The sequence below is a fragment of the Mustela putorius genome, unplaced genomic scaffold, assembly GCF_011764305.1.
Source record: "Mustela putorius furo isolate JIRA1106 unplaced genomic scaffold, ASM1176430v1.1 tig00000151_pilon_pilon_pilon, whole genome shotgun sequence".
In the NCBI taxonomy this organism is placed as follows: domain Eukaryota; kingdom Metazoa; phylum Chordata; class Mammalia; order Carnivora; family Mustelidae; genus Mustela; species Mustela putorius.
Genome location: NW_025421296.1, coordinates 16312650 through 16330013, shown reverse-complemented (window position 1 = coordinate 16330013; position 17364 = coordinate 16312650). Strand labels below are relative to the sequence as shown.

The 17364-nt window shown below is 36.0% G+C and overlaps 1 protein-coding gene across 1 annotated transcript in view; it reads left to right on the top strand.

Moving 5' to 3' along the window:
* The window catches only part of SNTG1 (syntrophin gamma 1), a 948474-nt gene that overhangs the window by 738616 nt on the left and 192494 nt on the right, over nt 1-17364 (top strand). Inside the window, exon 11 of the mRNA XM_013047405.2 lies at nt 13357-13486. Coding sequence (XP_012902859.1) covers nt 13357-13486 — 130 coding nt within the window. The remainder of the gene's footprint in view (nt 1-13356; nt 13487-17364) is intronic.

Below are 17364 nucleotides of genomic sequence, written 5' to 3'. Positions count from 1 at the left end.
GTAATAAAATCATGAATGAAAGAGAAGACACCAAAGAAATACAAACAATTGTAAGAACATATTATGAATGACAACTATATGCCAGCAAATTAGACAATCTGGAAGAAATGGATGTATTCCTAGAGATGTGTTAACGACCAAAACTGAACCAAGAAGAAAGAGAAAACCTGAACAGACCTATAACCAGTAAGAAAACTGAAACAGTCATCAAAAATCCCCCAACAAACATGAATCCAGGGTCAGATGTCTTTCCAGGGGAATTCTACCAAACATTTAAAGAAGAATTAATACCAATTCTCCTGAAACTGTTCCAAAAAATAGAAACAGAAGGAAAACTTCTAAACTCATTCTATGAGGCCAGCATTATCTTGATCCCCAAATCAGCAAAGACCTCATCAAAAAGGAGAATTACAAACCAATATCCCTGATAAACATGGATGCAAAAATTTTCACCAAAATACTATCCAGTAGGATTCAACAGTACATTAAAGGGATTATTCACCACAACCAAGTGGGTTATATTCCTGCAGTGGAAGTTTCATTCAGCATCCACAAATCAATCAGTGTGATATAATACATTAATAAAATAAAGTTCAAGGACCATAAAATACTCTCAATATACGGAGAAAAAACATTTGATAAAGTAAAGCATCCTTTCTTGATCAAAACTCTTCACAGTATAGGGATAGAAGGTATATATTTCAATATCATAAAAGCTATCTATGAGTATCCCACAGCAAATATCATCCTTAATGAGGAAAAACAGAGCTTTTCCCCTAAGGTCAGGAACATGGCAGCGATGTCCACTATCACCACTGCTATTCAACACAGTACTATAAGTCCTAGCCTCAGCAATCAGACAACAAAAAGAAATAAAAGGCATCCAAGTAGACAAAGAAGGAGTCAAATTATCAGTGTTTGCAGATGAGATGATACTTTATGTGGAAAATCCAAAAGACTCCACTCCAAAACTGCTAGAACTCATACAGGAATTCAGTAAAGTGTCAGGATACAAAATCAATACACAGAAATCAGTTGCATTTCTATACAGCAACATGACAGAAGAAAGAGAAATTAAGGAGTCAATCCTATTTATAACTGTACACAAAACCATAAGATACCTAGGAATAAATCCAACTAAAGAGAAAATGAACCTGTACCCATAAAACTCTGGAATAGTCATCAAAGAAATTGAGAAAGACATAAAGAAATGGAAATCCATGCTTAGGGGTTGGAAGAACAAATATTGAGAAAATGTCTGTGTTATCTAGAGCAATCTAAACATTTAATGTGATCCCTATCAAAATACCATCAACTGTTTTTCAAAGAAATGGAACAAATAATCCTAAAATTTGTGTGCAACCATAAAAGACCCCAAATAGCCAGAGGAATGGTGAAAAAAGAAAACCAAAGATGGTGACATCACAATTCTAGACTTCAAGCTCCATTACAAATCTGTGATCATTAAGACAGTATGATATTGGCACAAAAACAGACACATAGATCAATGGAACAGAAAAGAAAGCCCAGAAATAGACCCTCACCTCTATGGTCAACTAATCTTCAACAGAGCAGGAAAGAATGTCCAATGGAAAAAATACAGTCTCTTCAACAAGTGGTGTTGGGAAATTTGGACAGCCACATGCTGAAAAATGAAAGTGGACCATTTCCTTAAAACACACACAAAATGGACTTGGCATGGATGAATGACCTCAATGCGAGACACGACTCCATCAAAATCCTTGAGCAGAACACAAGTAGCAATCTCTGTGACTCAGGCTATAGCAACTTCTTTTTAGACACATCACCAATGGCAAGGGAAGCAAGCATGAAAATGAACTACTTGGACTTTATTAAGATTAAAACCACAACAACAACAAAAAACAAAAAACAAAACACTTTTACACAGCAAAGGAAACAGTCAACAAAACCAAAAGACAACTGATAGAATGAGAGAAGATATTTGCAAATGACGTATCAGATAAAGTCTAATATCCAAAATTGATAATGCACTTATCAAATGCAACACCCTAAGAAGAAAGAATCCAATTAAGAAATGGGCAGAAGACATGAACAGATATTTCTGCAAAGAAGACATCCAAATGGCCAACAGACACATGAAAAAGTGCTCCACATCACTCAGCATCAGGGAAATACAAATTGAAACCACAGTGAGATACCACCTCACACTAGTCAGAATGGCTAAAATTAACAAATCAGGAAAGGACAGGTGTTGGGGAGGATGCGGAGAAAGGGGAACCCTCCTACACTGTTGGTGGGAATGCAAGCTTGTGCAACCACTCTGGAAAACAGCATGCAGGTTCCTCAAAAAGTTGAAAATAGAGCTACCCTGAAACCCAGCAATTGCAGTACTGGGTTTTTACCCAAAGATACAAATATAGTGATCTGAAGGGCCACACACACCCCAAATAGAGCTACCCTGAAACCCAGCAATTGCAGTACTGGGTTTTTACCCAAAGATACAAATATAGTGATCTGAAGGGCCACACACACCCCAATGTTTATAGCAGCAATGTCCACAATAGCCAAACCATGAAAAGAACCTGGATGTCCATCAACAGATGAATGGATAAAGAAGATCTGGTGTATATATATACAATGGAATATTATGCAGCCATCAAAACCCCCAAATCTTGTAATTTGGAATGACGTGGATGGATCTAAGTGAAATAAGTCAATCAGAGAAAGATAATTATCATATGATCTCACTGATGTGGGGAATTTTAGAAGTAAGACAGGATCATAGGGGAAGGGAGGGGAAAATGGAACAAGATAAAACCAGAGAGGGAGACAAACCATGAGACTTTTAATCCCAGGAAACAGAATGAGGGTTGCTGGAGGAGACAGGAGTGGGAAAAATATGGTGATTGGATGGACATTGGGGAGGGTATTTGCTATGGTGAGTGCTGTGAATTATGTAAGATCGATAAATCACAGACCTGTACCCCTAAAACAATAATACATTATATGTTAATAAAAATAATAAAATAAAATAAAGTAGTTGAATGGATAAATAAACTGTATATTCCAGATAATGGAATGTTATCCAGAACTAAACAAAAATGAGCTATCAAGTCATAAATAGACATGAAAGAACTGTAAATGCATATTACCAAATGAAAAAAAGTCAATCTGAAATAGCTACATGCTGCATGATTCCAACCATATGACATTCTAGAAAAGGCAAAACAACAGAGGCAATAAAAAGATCAGTGGCTACAGGTGTAGGAATATACAAGGAAAGGTAGAGGAAGAAATTAAGAAGTTGGGCAGAGAGGATATTTAGGGCAATGAAAATAATCTGAATGATATAACGATGGATACATGATATCCTATATTTGTCAAAACCCACAGAATGCAGAACACTAAGAGTGAATCCTAATGTAAACTGTGGACTTTAGGTGCTAATGATGTGTTGATGTAGATTCATCAATTGTAACACATGTACCACTCTAGTTAGGGAATGTTCATAATGGGGAAGCTCTACATGTGTGGAGGCAAGGAGTATATTGTAAATCTCTTTACTTTCCCCTCAATTTTGCTGTGACCCTAAAACTGCTCTTTTAAAAAGTCTTAAAAATGCAAGGTGTGAGGGGGCAAATGTTGCTTTTTTTATTTTACACACAAAAAAATTCAAAGTTAGAAAGTTACATAAAATTTTTGCAATAATTTTGCAGATAATAAATGAAGTGCGATAGAAGAGCTTTTCAGACAAAAGGAATACTAGGGAGGGGCAGAAATAACTGCATAAAACTACAGGACTTATTTAGAGAATGATGAGTTACTGTGTTTCAAATCACAAAACAAACAGGCAATTTTTTTTTTTTTCCCATGTAAGTCTTTAATTTCCTTCAGGAATGTTTTTTTTTTTTTAATATAATTTTTTATTTTTTATAAACATGTATTTTTATCCCCAGTGATACAGGTCTGTGAATCACCAGGTTTACACACTTCACAGCACTCACCAAAGCACATACCCTCCCCAATGTCCATAATACCACCCCCTTCTCCCAAACCCCCTCCCCCCAGCAACCCTCAGTTTGTTTTGTGAGATTAAGAGTCACTTATGTTTTGTCTCCCTCCCAATCCCATCTTCTTTCATTTATTCTTCTCGTACCCACTTAAGCCCCCATGTTGCAACACCACTTCCTCATATCAGGGAGATCATATGATAGTTGTCTTTCTCCGCCTGACTTATTTCGCTAAGCATGATACCCTCTAGTTCCATCCATGTTGTCGCAAATGGCAAGATTTCATTTCTTTTCATGGCTGCATAGTATTCCATTGTGTATATATACCACATCTTCTTGATCCATTCATCTGTTGATGGACATCTAGGTTCTTTCCATAGTTTGGCTATTGTGGACATTGCTGCTATAAACATTCGAGTACACGTGCCCCTTTGGATCACTACGTTTGTATCTTTAGGGTAAATACCCAATAGTGCAGTTGCTGGGTCATAGGGCAGTTCTATTTTCAACATTTTGAGGAACCTCCATGCTGTTTTCCAGAGAGGTTGCACCAGCTTGCATTCCCACCAACAGTGTAGCAGGGTGCCCCTTTCTCCGCATCCTCACCAGCATCTGTCATTTCCTGACTTGTTGATTTTAGCCATTCTGACTGGTGTGAGGTGATATCGCATTGTGGTTTTGATTTGTATTTCCCTGATGCCGAGTGATATGGAGCACTTTTTCATGTGTCTGTTGGTCATCTGGATGTCTTCTTTGCAGAAATGTCTGTTCATGTCCTCTGCCCATTTCTTGATTGGATTATTTGTTCTTTGGGTGTTGAGTTTGCTAAGCTCTTTATAGATTCTGGACACTAGTCCTTTATCTGATATGTCGTTTGCAAATATCTTCTCCCATTCTGTCAGTTGTCTTTTGATTTTGTGAACTGTTTCCTTTGCTGTGCAAAAGCTTTTGATCTTGATGAAATCCCAAGAGTTCATTTTTGCCCTTGCTTCCCTTGCCTTTTGCGTTATTCCTAGGAAGATGTTGCTGCGGCTGAGGTCGAAGAGGTTGCTGCCCGTGTTCTCCTCAAGGATTTTGATGGATTCCTTTCGCACATTGAGGTCCTTCATCCATTTTGAGTCTATTTTCGTGTGTGGTGTAAGGAAATGGTCCAATTTCATTTTTTTGCATGTGGCTGTCCAATTTTCCCAGCACCATTTATTGAAGAGGCTGTCTTTTTTCCATTGGACATTCTTTCCTGCTTTGTCGAAGATTAGTTGACCATAGAGTTGAGGGTCTATTTCTGGGCTCTCTATTCTGTTCCATTGATCTATGGGTCTGTTTTTGTGCCAGTACCATGCTGTCTTGATGATGACAGCTTTGTAATAGAGCTTGAAGTCCGGGATTGTGATGCCACCAACGTTGGCTTTCTTTTTCAATATCCCTTTAGCTATTCGAGATCTTTTCTGGTTCCATATAAATTTTAGCATTATTTGTTCCATTTCTTTGAAAAAGATGGATGGTACTTTGATAGGAATTGCATTAAATGTGTAGATTGCTTTAGGTAGCATAGACATTTTCACAATATTTATTCTTCCAATCCAGGAGCATGGAACATTTTTCCATTTCTTTGTGTCTTCCTCAATTTCTTTCATGAGTACTTTATAGTTTTCTGAGTATAGATTCTGTGTCTCTTTGGTTAGGTTTATTCCTAGGTATCTTATGGTTTTGGGTGCAATTGTAAATGGGATTGACTCCTTAATTTCCCTTTCTTCTGTCTTGCTGTTGGTGTAGAGAAATGCAACTGATTTCTGTGCATTGATTTTATATCCTGACACTTTACTGAATTCCTGTATAAGTTCTAGCAGTTTTGGAGCGGAGTCTTTTGGGTTTTCCACATATAGTATCATATCATCTGCGAAGAGTGATAATTTGACTTCTTCTTTGCCGATTTGGATGCCTTTAATTTCCTTTTGTTGTCTGATTGCTGAGGCTAGGACCTCTAGTACTATGTTGAATAGCAGTGGTGATAATGGACATCCCTGCCGTGTTCCTGACTTTAGCGGAAAAGCTTTCAGTTTTTCTCCATTGAGAATGATATTTGCGGTGGGTTTTTCATAGATGGCTTTGATGATATTGAGGTATGTGCCCTCTATCCCTACACTTTGAAGAGTTTTGATCAGGAAGGGATGCTGTACTTTGTCAAATGCTTTTTCAGCATCTATTGAGAGTATCATATGGTTCTTGTTCTTACTTTTATTGATGTGTTGTATCACATTGACTGATTTGCGGATGTTGAACCAACCTTGCTGCCCTGGAATAAATCCCACTTGGTCGTGGTGAATAATCTTTTTAATGTACTGTTGAATCCTATTGGCTAGTATTTTGTTGAGTATTTTCGCATCTGTGTTCCTCAAGGATATTGGTCTATAGCTCTCTTTTTTGGTGGGATCTTTGTCTGGTTTTGGGATCAAGGTGATGCTGGCCTCATAAAATGAGTTTGGAAGTTTTCCTTCCATTTCTATTTTTTGGAACAGTTTCAGGAGAATAGGAATTAGTTCTTCTTTAAATGTTTGGTAGAATTCCCCCGGGAAGCCGTCTGGCCCTGGGCTTTTGTTTGTTTGGAGATTTTTAATGACTGTTTCAATCTCCTTACTGGTTATAGGTCTATTCAGACTTTCTATTTCTTCCTGGTTCAGTTGTGGTAGTTTATATGTTTCTAGGAATGCATCCATTTCTTCCAGATTGTCAAATTTATTGCCGTAGAGTTGCTCATAGTATGTTCTTATAATACTTTGTATTTCTTTGGTGTTAGTTGTGATCTCTCCTCTTTCATTCATGATTTTATTTATTTGGGCCCTTTCTCTTTTCTTTTTGATAAGTCGGGCCAGGGGTTTATCAATTTTATTAATTCTTTCAAAGAACCAGCTCCTACTTTCGTTGATTTGTTCTATTGTTTTTTTGGTTTCTATTTCATTGATTTCTGCTCTGATCTTTATGATTTCTCTTCTCCTGCTAGGCTTAGGGTTTCTTTCTTGTTCTTTCTCCAGCTCCTTTAGGTGTAGGGTTAGATTGTGTACCTGAGACCTTTCTTGTTTCTTGAGAAAGGCTTGTACCGCTATATATTTTCCTCTCAGGACTGCCTTTGTTGTGTCCCACAGATTTTGAACCGTTGTATTTTCATTATCATTTGTTTCCATAATTTTTTTCAATTCTTCTTTAATTTCCTGGTTGACCCATTCATTCTTTAGAAGGATGCTGTTTAGTCTCCATGTATTTGGGTTCTTTTCAAACTTCTTTTTGTGGTTGAGTTCTAGCTTTAGAGCATTGTGGTCTGAAAATATGCAGGGAATGATCCCAATCTTTTGATACCGGTTGAGTCCTGATTTAGGACCGAGGATGTGATCTATTCTGGAGAATGTTCCATGTGCACTAGAGAAGAATGTGTATTCTGTTGCTTTGGGATGAAATGTTCTGAATATGTCTGTGATGTCCATCTGGTCCAGTGTGTCATTTAAGGCCTTTATTTCCTTGCTGATCTTTTGCTTGGATGATCTGTCCATTTCAGTGAGGGGAGTGTTAAAGTCCCCTACTATTATTGTATGATTGTTGATGTGTTTCTTTGATTTTGTTATTAATTGGTTTATATAGTTGGCTGCTCCCACGTTGGGGGCATAGATATTTAAAATTGTTAAATCTTCTTGTTGGACAGACCCTTTGAGTATGATATAGTGTCCTTCCTCGTCTCTTATTATAGTCTTTGGCTTAAAATCTAATTGATCTGATATAAGGATTGCCACTCCTGCTTTCTTCTGATGTCCATTAGCATGGTAAATTCATTTCCACCCCCTCACTTTAAATCTGGAGGTGTCTTCGGGCTTAAAATGAGTTTCTTGGAGGCAACATATAGATGGATTTTTGTTTTTTATCCATTCTGATACCCTGTGTCTTTTGACAGGGGCATTTAGCCCATTAACATTCAAGGTAACTATTGAGAGATATGAATTTAGTGCCATTGTTTTGCCTGTAAGGTGACTGTTACTGTATATGGTCTCTGTTCCTTTCTGATCTACCACTTGTAGGCTCTCTCTTTGCTTAGAGGACCCCTTTCAAGATTTCCTGTAGAGCTGGTTTGGTGTTTGCAAATTCTTTCAGTTGTTGTTTGTCCTGGAAGCTTTTAATCTCTCCTTCTATTTTCAATGATAGCCTAGCTGGATATAGTATTCTGGGCTGCATGTTTTTCTCATTTAGTGCTCTGAAAATATCATGCCAGCTCTTTCTGGCCTGCCAGGTCTCTGTGGATAAGTCAGCTGCCAATCTAATATTTTTACCATTGTATGTTACAGACTTCTTTTCCCGGGCTGCTTTCAGGATTTTCTCTTTGTCACTGAGACTTGTAAATTTTCCTATTAGGTGACGGGGTGTGGGCCTATTCTTATTGATTTTGAGGGGCGTTCTCTGAACCTCCTGAATTTTGATGCTCGTTTCCTTTGCCATATTGGGGAAATTCTCCCCAATAATTCTCTCTAGTATACCTTCTGCTCCCCTCTCTCTTTCTTCTTCTTCTGGAATCCCAATTATTCTAATGTTGTTTCGTTTTATGGTGTCACTTATCTCTCGAATTCTCCCCTCGTGGTCCAGTAGCTGTTTGTCCCTCTTTTGCTCAGCTTCTTTATTCTCTGTCATTTGGTCTTCTATATCACTAATTCTTTCTTCTGCCTCATTTATCCTAGCAGTGAGAGCCTCCATTTTTGTTTGCACCTCATTAATAGCTTTTTTTTATTTCAACTTGGTTAGATTTTAGTTCTTTTATTTCTCCAGAAAGGGCTTTTATATCTCTCGAGAGGGTTTCTCTAATATCTTCCATGCCTTTTTCGAGCCCGGCTAGAACCTTGAGAATTGTCATTCTGAACTCTAGATCTGACATATCACCAATGTCTGTATTGATTAGGTCCCTAGCCTTCGGTACTGCCTCTTGTTCTTTTTTTTGAGTTGAATTTTTCCGTCTTGTCATTTTGTCCTGAGAAGAGTATATGAAGGGGCAAGTAAAATACTAAAAGGGTGGCAACAACCCCAGGAAAATATGCTTTAACCAAATTAGAAGAGATCCCAAATCATGAGGGGGGAGAAAGGGGATAAAAAGAGGTTCAAAAAGGAAGAAAGAAAGAAAAAAAAGAAAAAAGAAAAAAAAAAGAAAAGAATTTAAAAGAAAAGAAAACACCTTTCAGAAAGTGGTTGTTTTTCTGTTTCCAGAATTGCTGTTCTTCTTCTCTTCGATCTCCGATGGATTTTCAGGTGTTTGCAATCTTTAGATAAGCTATCTAGCTGATCTCCGACTAGCTGAAGTAGTCTCAGCCAGCTACTTCCCCGCCATCTTGACTCCTCGACCAGACAAACAGGCAATTTAAACCTTGGAAAATAGGTAACAAAATAGTTCAGAAGAGCTTCCCATGTACCTCACCAAATTTTAGGTTTTGAGCCTGACTAATAAAAGCTATAATGAAGCATTCAACCAAGATAGGATGCCCAGTGAAGAAAAGATTCTGAACTTGGTGAATGTGATTTGAACTCAACAAGAAATAGAGTAAACTGCTGAAATCGCTAAGTTCCTTTTACTTTTTTTCCCTTTCATTTATCACTTTCCCAAATAACTAATAACCAAATCAAGGAAATGGCTTGTTTTCAATACCACTTGAATCAATGTTCTCTACTAGTACACAAAAATCCACTCTCTCTAAACAAACTCTGATCTCGTCGGTCTTGACTATTGCAATACCCTCCTATATCCTTCTTCATTTTATTACCATTTTTTCCCATTTTCTTCACCACCACAGAGAACCTCTCTAAAATACAAATATGAGCCTTTCATTCCAATTCTTGAATGTTTCCATTGGCTCCCCCTGACTTTAAGGATTGGGTAGAAGTGTTCTAACATGCTTTCATGCTTTGCAAAACTCTTAAGGATTAGGCTTTACTTTATCACCAACTTCATGACTTGCCACCTCCCTACATGCACATTGTCCAATTCGAAAAGCCCCCATTTCTCCCAACATGCTCATGATAATTTGGTTTTGATTAACTATCTCCTGTCCAAATGCTTTTCCTTATCGTCATCTAAGCTCTTAGCCAGTAAGAACCCAAACTTTGAAGTAATTTGACACTATTCTCTTCCTCAAATTCCATTTTAAAAATGCTGTTATTAAATCACACCCTTTCTAATGACTTTATAAGGACCTTGAGCTAATTGGTTCATTTTCACTCTGACTAACATGTATTTATTTCAGTTCCATATCATCTCATAGTTTACCAGTTACATTGGTAGTTTTTTATATAAAGGCCCATGGTTTCTCTCTGTGGACTTTGAGCCCCTCTAGTGACATACAAAACCCTTCTGCTCCAAGCCTGCCTGCTTTTCCGTGCTCATATTCCACCCTCTTCCTCATGGATGTGGCAATTCAGCCCCTCCAAATTGGTATATTTTAGTGTCTGCACTTCTTTTCCTCATATTTGAAGTGCTGTCTCTCTCTGCTTTCTCCTGTTCACTCCTCACAAATTTAACATCTTCCTACATTTGCCTTCATGAGGTATAGAATCAGCAATGAATCAAATATGAGTTATAAATGGTGTTAATAAGACATATATATAAATTTATATATATGCATAAATTATATTGGAAATCGTGTATGAACTTTTATAGTTAGCAGAACATTTCTCACACAAAGAAAGATTAAATTTTTATTTAAAAAAATTAAAATTATTTAAAAAATAACCTGCATTAAAATTCAGCAACTTTTGAGAATAATTTTCATTGCCAGAGCAATGACTAAGAATCCTCAGGAAAATATAAAAATATTGAGCAGATATAACTTCAGCTTATTTGATTCTAATATTGTAACTGTTTTTTCAGTGTGTGTGTATGTACACATGTGTGTATATTAAAAATCATAATTCTATCTGGGTATCCTCTAGACTACTAAAATATTGTTAAAGTTTAATGTCTCTCAATACCAAATAAATAGTTAATGTAGTCTATTGATTTAAAAATGTGTACCATCAAATAAGATGAAATGAAAAAAGTTTTTTTTTTCCTGATTATCTCTAGTCAGAGAAATACATTTTCTGAAAGCTAAAAATAAAAGCAAAAGCACTATAGTTCTTCCTAAGTGCCTGATGAAGCAATAAGTCCACTAAACATTCCCAAATATTGCAGTTAAGACTACATATTAATAGATTATTCACAGGAAAATTATTCATGGAGCTTCAGTGATATGTAATCAGCTAAAAATATCAGAAGCTGCCATGATTTATTTAAAACAGAGAGGACAAATACGTTCAGGACATGCCTTAATTTATGGGGCATGAAGAAACGGTTATGATCATCAGAGAGCAGAAAGAAATGTGTATTACTAAACTCAAATTAATTCTCATTTTCCATGGATGGTTGAGTTCTCTGGATGTTTTAAATGTCTTCCTCACTGCTGAATATCAAAATTAAAGCTAAGAAAGGCATGTGAAGTTATAATATTCTTTTCATGCTATGCATATTTTTTTCTTGTCACAAATTCAAAAGAACGCTACTTCAAAGAGACAGACAATAGTTGTACTTTCTAAAGTCTTTTCATGTATTTTTAAGAGAAAACAAAAAAGTATATTTGAACACTTCCCAGTTATCTGTTGAAAGGGGTTAGTGAAGGGTGTAAGAGCAGAGTTCTCTAAAAATATCGGTAAGTTAGAAGCAGAGTGCCTTTGAAGTGAGAGCTTTAGCATGTGTCCACTTATAAGATATGGATTTATGTCATGGGAAGGCAAGGTGACACAGGTGCTGGAGTTGAGCGAGGCCTATGCTCTGTGGGATGTCCTTTCTTTGTTTGAGGAAGTGAAATCATCCCTACTACCCACATATACCTAGTTACAAAATACAGAAGACAGAAAAAGTATTAAAAAAATATATAAGTTTATATAATTTACAAAGCCTTTGAATGCTGAACTTCAGAAGTTTCAGTTTCTTCATAAATGGCTGAGATTTAAATACAGTTTGTGTATTTCCAAAGTGTGTCATGTTATACAACAGAGTAATTCTCAAGCTCAAACCATTTGGCTGGCTTCCTTTCATTTTGAAAATTTTATCAATGCTGTCTACTAAGCTCACATCTAAATATGCAAGAACTCCATACCAAAAAAAAAAAAAAAAAAAAAAAAGTCGTTAAAGCCGTAGGGAGCCAGTTCGAATTCTATAACACTTGGTAAGCAACTTAGGATGACATCATTTAATTTTCTCTACAACAATGACAAAAAATCAACAGAAGACCATAAGGATATTTATACTGGCCATGGATTTTATTTATTTATTTATTTTGTTAACATTTTATTTATTTATTTGACAGACAGAGATTACAAGTAGGCAGAGAGACAGGCAGAGAGAAAAGAAGGGAAGCAGGCTCCCTGCCGAGCAGAGAGCTTGTTGTGGGCTCCATCCCAGGACCCTGGGATCATGACCTGAGCCAAAGGCAGAGGTTTTAACCCACTGAGCCATCCAGGCACCCCTGGCCGTCGTCAATTTTAAAGAAAAATTTGGTTATTGAAATGCACAACATTCACATAAATTCAGAGAAAATTTAAAGCTGAGGAGGAGCTATGAAATTCTTGTTCAAACCATCTTTAAGAAGAGGGATAAACTGAGGTTGAAGATAGTTTACAATTAACAAAATGCTCTAGCGTATGACATCAGGTAATTTTGTATATGATGTTTAATGTTTGTGTGTCTTTTTTGTGGTCTTTCTATTGTAAATAAAAAAAAATGCTTTGAAAAATGTAAAGGGGCCCCTGGGAGGCTCAGTTGGTTAAGCAGATGCCTTTGGTTCAGGTCATGATCTCAATGTTTTCAGATTGAGTCCCCCATAGGGTTCCCTTCTCTGCTCTCTCCTCCCCACTCATGCTCTCTCTCTCTCTCTCCCTATCTCTGTTGCTCTTTGTCTCTCTCAGATAAATAAATAAAATCTTTAAAAAAAAGAAGAGAAATGTAAAGAAGAAATCATGTCAATGAAAGTAATAAATACACTTTTATGTATATTTTATGGTAAACGGGGAAAATAAGCCTTCTAACATGTCTTAGATATACTTCCATATATGTAACATATATTTTACAACCCAAATCTTCAAATTTATCTGAATCTTAAGATATTTTCTAGGAATTCTAAATTACATGTTTTCTGGGTTCACCCTTGTTGTTCCATTTAAAAACAGAAATATCTATAAAAATAAATAAGCAAATGTGAATTTGAAGCTGTATTTGTATTGTGTAAAAGCTTTCAACAGATAACTATTTCAACTTGCAAATAGATAAATGAGATGATGTTTAATCTGATTTGTTCTGACATATCTGCAGGCAGAATGCTTTTCAAGTCATTGCTGTGGATGGGGTCTGCAGTGGGATTATTCAGTGCCTCTCTGCTGAAGACTGTGTTGACTGGCTACAAGCAATAGCAACTAATATTTCAAACCTCACAAAGCACAATGTAAGTACTGACTCAAGGAATACCTGGCCATAGAGTTTCTCAGCTGTGGCAAATTTCTTCAGTATATATGTAGCTTTATAATAACTAGTTGGTGCTTACCTAAAAGTAAATTTATATCCATCATGAAAGCTATTCTCTAATACTTACCTAAAGAAAATCACTTTATCTTGAGAGTTTTAGCCTAGAGTATCAGTTTAAGAATACTGACACATTTAAATTTGCATTCACAAACATGATAGACCATCAGCATAAATTAAATAAGTGAAAGTAAATATGTATATATGTAGATATACATACATATAAGTATAAAATTATTCTCAACTCAAGCAGCACTGAATTTCAAGATTCATTGACTTTCCTTTAGTGATTTTAGAATTGCAACTGGAACTGTTTGAGGGGGTGAAAGGGGAAGGTGAGAGTCAGCATGGAGACAGACAGCCTCACCTGGGATAATGCTGGCACTGGAATGGTCAGAAGATGCATTGTAGATGCACTGCCTCTTAGAGTCATGTCTGTATTATCAGGAATGGCTTCTCTACTTTTTTCTCTATTTTTCTACTTCAACCTTTCTTTCCCCATTTGACTGATCTCATCATTATCTCTGTCTTTTCATTATCACTATTCTTTCATAACATAATCAATCCTTTCTCCTTACGTCTAGAAGTATAGTCCACCAAAATATGCAAAACAAAAAACATCACTTCATTGAGTGCTGACATGAATCATTAAAAATTATTTGATCTTAATGAAAGATTATTCTATTTCAAAGACAATACTAGATACCATCCATACCTTTGTCTTAATATGCCCCTTCAGACACAACACTTTTTATGCCATGTTGGCGCATTTCAGTCCCAAGGAAATTTCACAGGTCTATTGTGTAAATGGTCAGGCAGAAATATGTAACTCTCAAGCTCCTGAACATACAAAACTCTCCTCATGTGAATGACCCTTCAGATTCAAGAATCTTTGCACAGATTCTGCTTTGAAATCTAGGAAAGAGCAAGGCCATGAACGTGTCTTCTGAGTCCATGTTGAAGGGATTGCCTGGGAGTGCAACTGACAGGGATGGGACACATTAGTATTCAGCATTTCTCAGAATGCCAAATGTTTTTCACTCCATGGCTGCAGGTCTCTTTCTATAGATAACTTCAATGCTTAGCAACATTGTGTGTTTTTAAATTTTGGTTATTTGGTATGTGTGAAATTATTTCTCATTTTGGTGCTAATGAAGGGGAGTAAATTTATTTTATGGTGTCTAAATGGGTACAAATACACCAAGCCTTGCCCAGGGACATCACCGACAAGGAGGCCTGGCCTGAGAATATCTGGCTTGCGCAGGAGTGACCCCCACAGCATCCAATCTTTGCCATCTTTTGGTTTCATCATATGGGAGTTACAGAAGATGAAGATATTAAGAAATTTAGGACTGTTCCCACCCCTCAAAATCACCGTGTTCTCTGAGGATCATGACTTTCCTCATTCCTGACATATTTCTAAGGGATATTCTAGGGATAAAATACTATAAAAGTACTGACTTTCTATTTCATTATATGTAGTAATTAGAGTGCTTAAACAATGAGCCAAGATAACTATATTTATGAGAAAAAAAAGTATTTTTAAAAGAACAGAATGTTATTCTTTGATTGACTTATTTTGCTTTGCATAACACCCTCTAGTTCTATCCATTTTGTTGCAAATAGCAAGATTTTTTTTTGATAGCTGAATAGTATTCAGTCGTGTGTGTGTGTGTGTGTGTGTGTGTGTGTGTTTATACCACATCTTTATCCACTCATCTGTTAATGGACATCTGGGCTCTTTCCACAGTTTGGCTATTGTGGACATTGCTCCTACAAACAATGGGGTGCAGGTGCCCCTTCAGATTATCACATTTGTATCTTTTGGGGTAAATATCCAGTAGTGCAATTCCTGGGTCATAAGGTAGCTCTAGTTTCAGCTTTTTGAGGAACCTCCATGCTGTTTTCCAGAGTGGCTGCTCCAGATCGCATTCCTACCAAAACTGTTAGAGAGTTCCCCTTTCTCTGCATCCTTGCCAACATCTGTCATTTTCAGACCTGTGAATTTTAGCCATTCTGACCAGTGTGAGGTGGATATGCTATGTAAACAATACACCGGATTCAAAAGATTATTTTTTAATCTTGTGAAGAAAGAATGTAAAATATCCTGTTCATAATTTTTATACTGATTACATATTAAAATATTTGAGTTAAATAAAACATTATTTAAATCGAAAAAAGAGTGTTAGATTTTAAATCCAATATTTTTCTCTTACCAGATCCAAATTTACAATGACCCCATATCCTAGGAACATTCTCATGAAAACTGTTTCTTTGGAATGTGTTTAGTTAGAATGCTGTGACCCAGAAGACAAGCATATGGGAAGAAAGTGAAGATGCAAATGTGTCTGTTCTTTATAGGCATAGAGAAGAACAAGTCAGATTTTACTGCTTGTTTTTCATCCTTGTGATAAGTACTTGCCACAAGAGAGGAAAGCATTCTTTATTCAAAGCTCAGAAATCCATAGGTCTAGTATGATAATATTGTTGTATTAAAGTTATCTAGTTGTTCTTACACACCTTTGAGATTACATTCTAACTGCATGTCCTTTTCATCTTGTAATCAGTTCTCACTGAAAAGGACTATTATTGCAACAAATTCCCACGTACCTATAGCACTACATAAACGTTGAAAGGTCACTGGGCATAATAATCATATGTGAAAGTTAGATTGACTTCCCTGAGGAACAGTGAGTGGTTGCCCTGATGATACAATTGATATGGTTGGTTCATATGGTGAAAGAAATGATACAGTTTGAGAATAGCTGGATGAGTTTTTTTTGTTTTTGTTTTTGTTTTTTACAGAGGCAGATTATTCTAGTTCTCTTAATTTTTTTATTCTAAAAAAGATAGAAATAATACTTTGCAGAAGCTTATAGGAGTTTTTTTTTCCCCTCTATATCTGCGAATACTTTGAGGGTACATAAGCTTATGGGAGTGTAATTCTGAACAGTTTAACTACTATTAATAGGTGCAAAAATGAAAACATTGAGATGGATAACTTAGAAAATTTCACTTGAGATTAACATGCATCAACATACATTTGAAAATGAGATCAACTAGGAAATGCATATAAAATATTATATTAACAAGTAAAAACAAACATCATATTATTGAAATGACATAAAATGTATGCACTCCTAATGATTAGAAGGAAAAAAGAGATATTAAAATTTTATTATAGAAACTATTTAATAATGAATGGTTTTTTAGTAATTGGACTAATTGGAAAATATACATAGAAAGTTAAAAGAAAGCAAACAAAACAAACAAAAACTCTATATGTTAACCATTTGCTAATTCTTTGATCACTGATTTCTAACAGTAATAATTCTGTTAAATAGGGAGATTTTCATACTTATTTTATGTGGAATTTCCATTGTATTTGTTATCTTAAAAACATTCTTTTTCAAGAAGGTCATTGAATATAATAGTTAAAAATATTTTGACAAACACTATTTCAGTTAGGCAATATTCAAGGTGACCTCAAAATATTCACAGAGCGTTTAGTAATGGTATGTAGTAGAAGAGGATACTTCAGGGACTTGCCTTAAAGTCATGCTTACGCAGAAGCCCATTCATTCTACTTAAACCTCAGACTCACACAGCTTCCTGGGCTGGGTTCCAGCAGGGCTAAACCAGGTCGCTGTGGGCATTTGCTGTTACTTTGGGTAAAGTAGACTTGAATAGATTAGTAAAGGTAAAACTCATGAATTGTAAAAAAAAAACAAACAAACAAACAAAAAAAACAGTTAATACTTTTAAATTCCCTCTTTTGCTCTTTATTATTTTATCAAATCC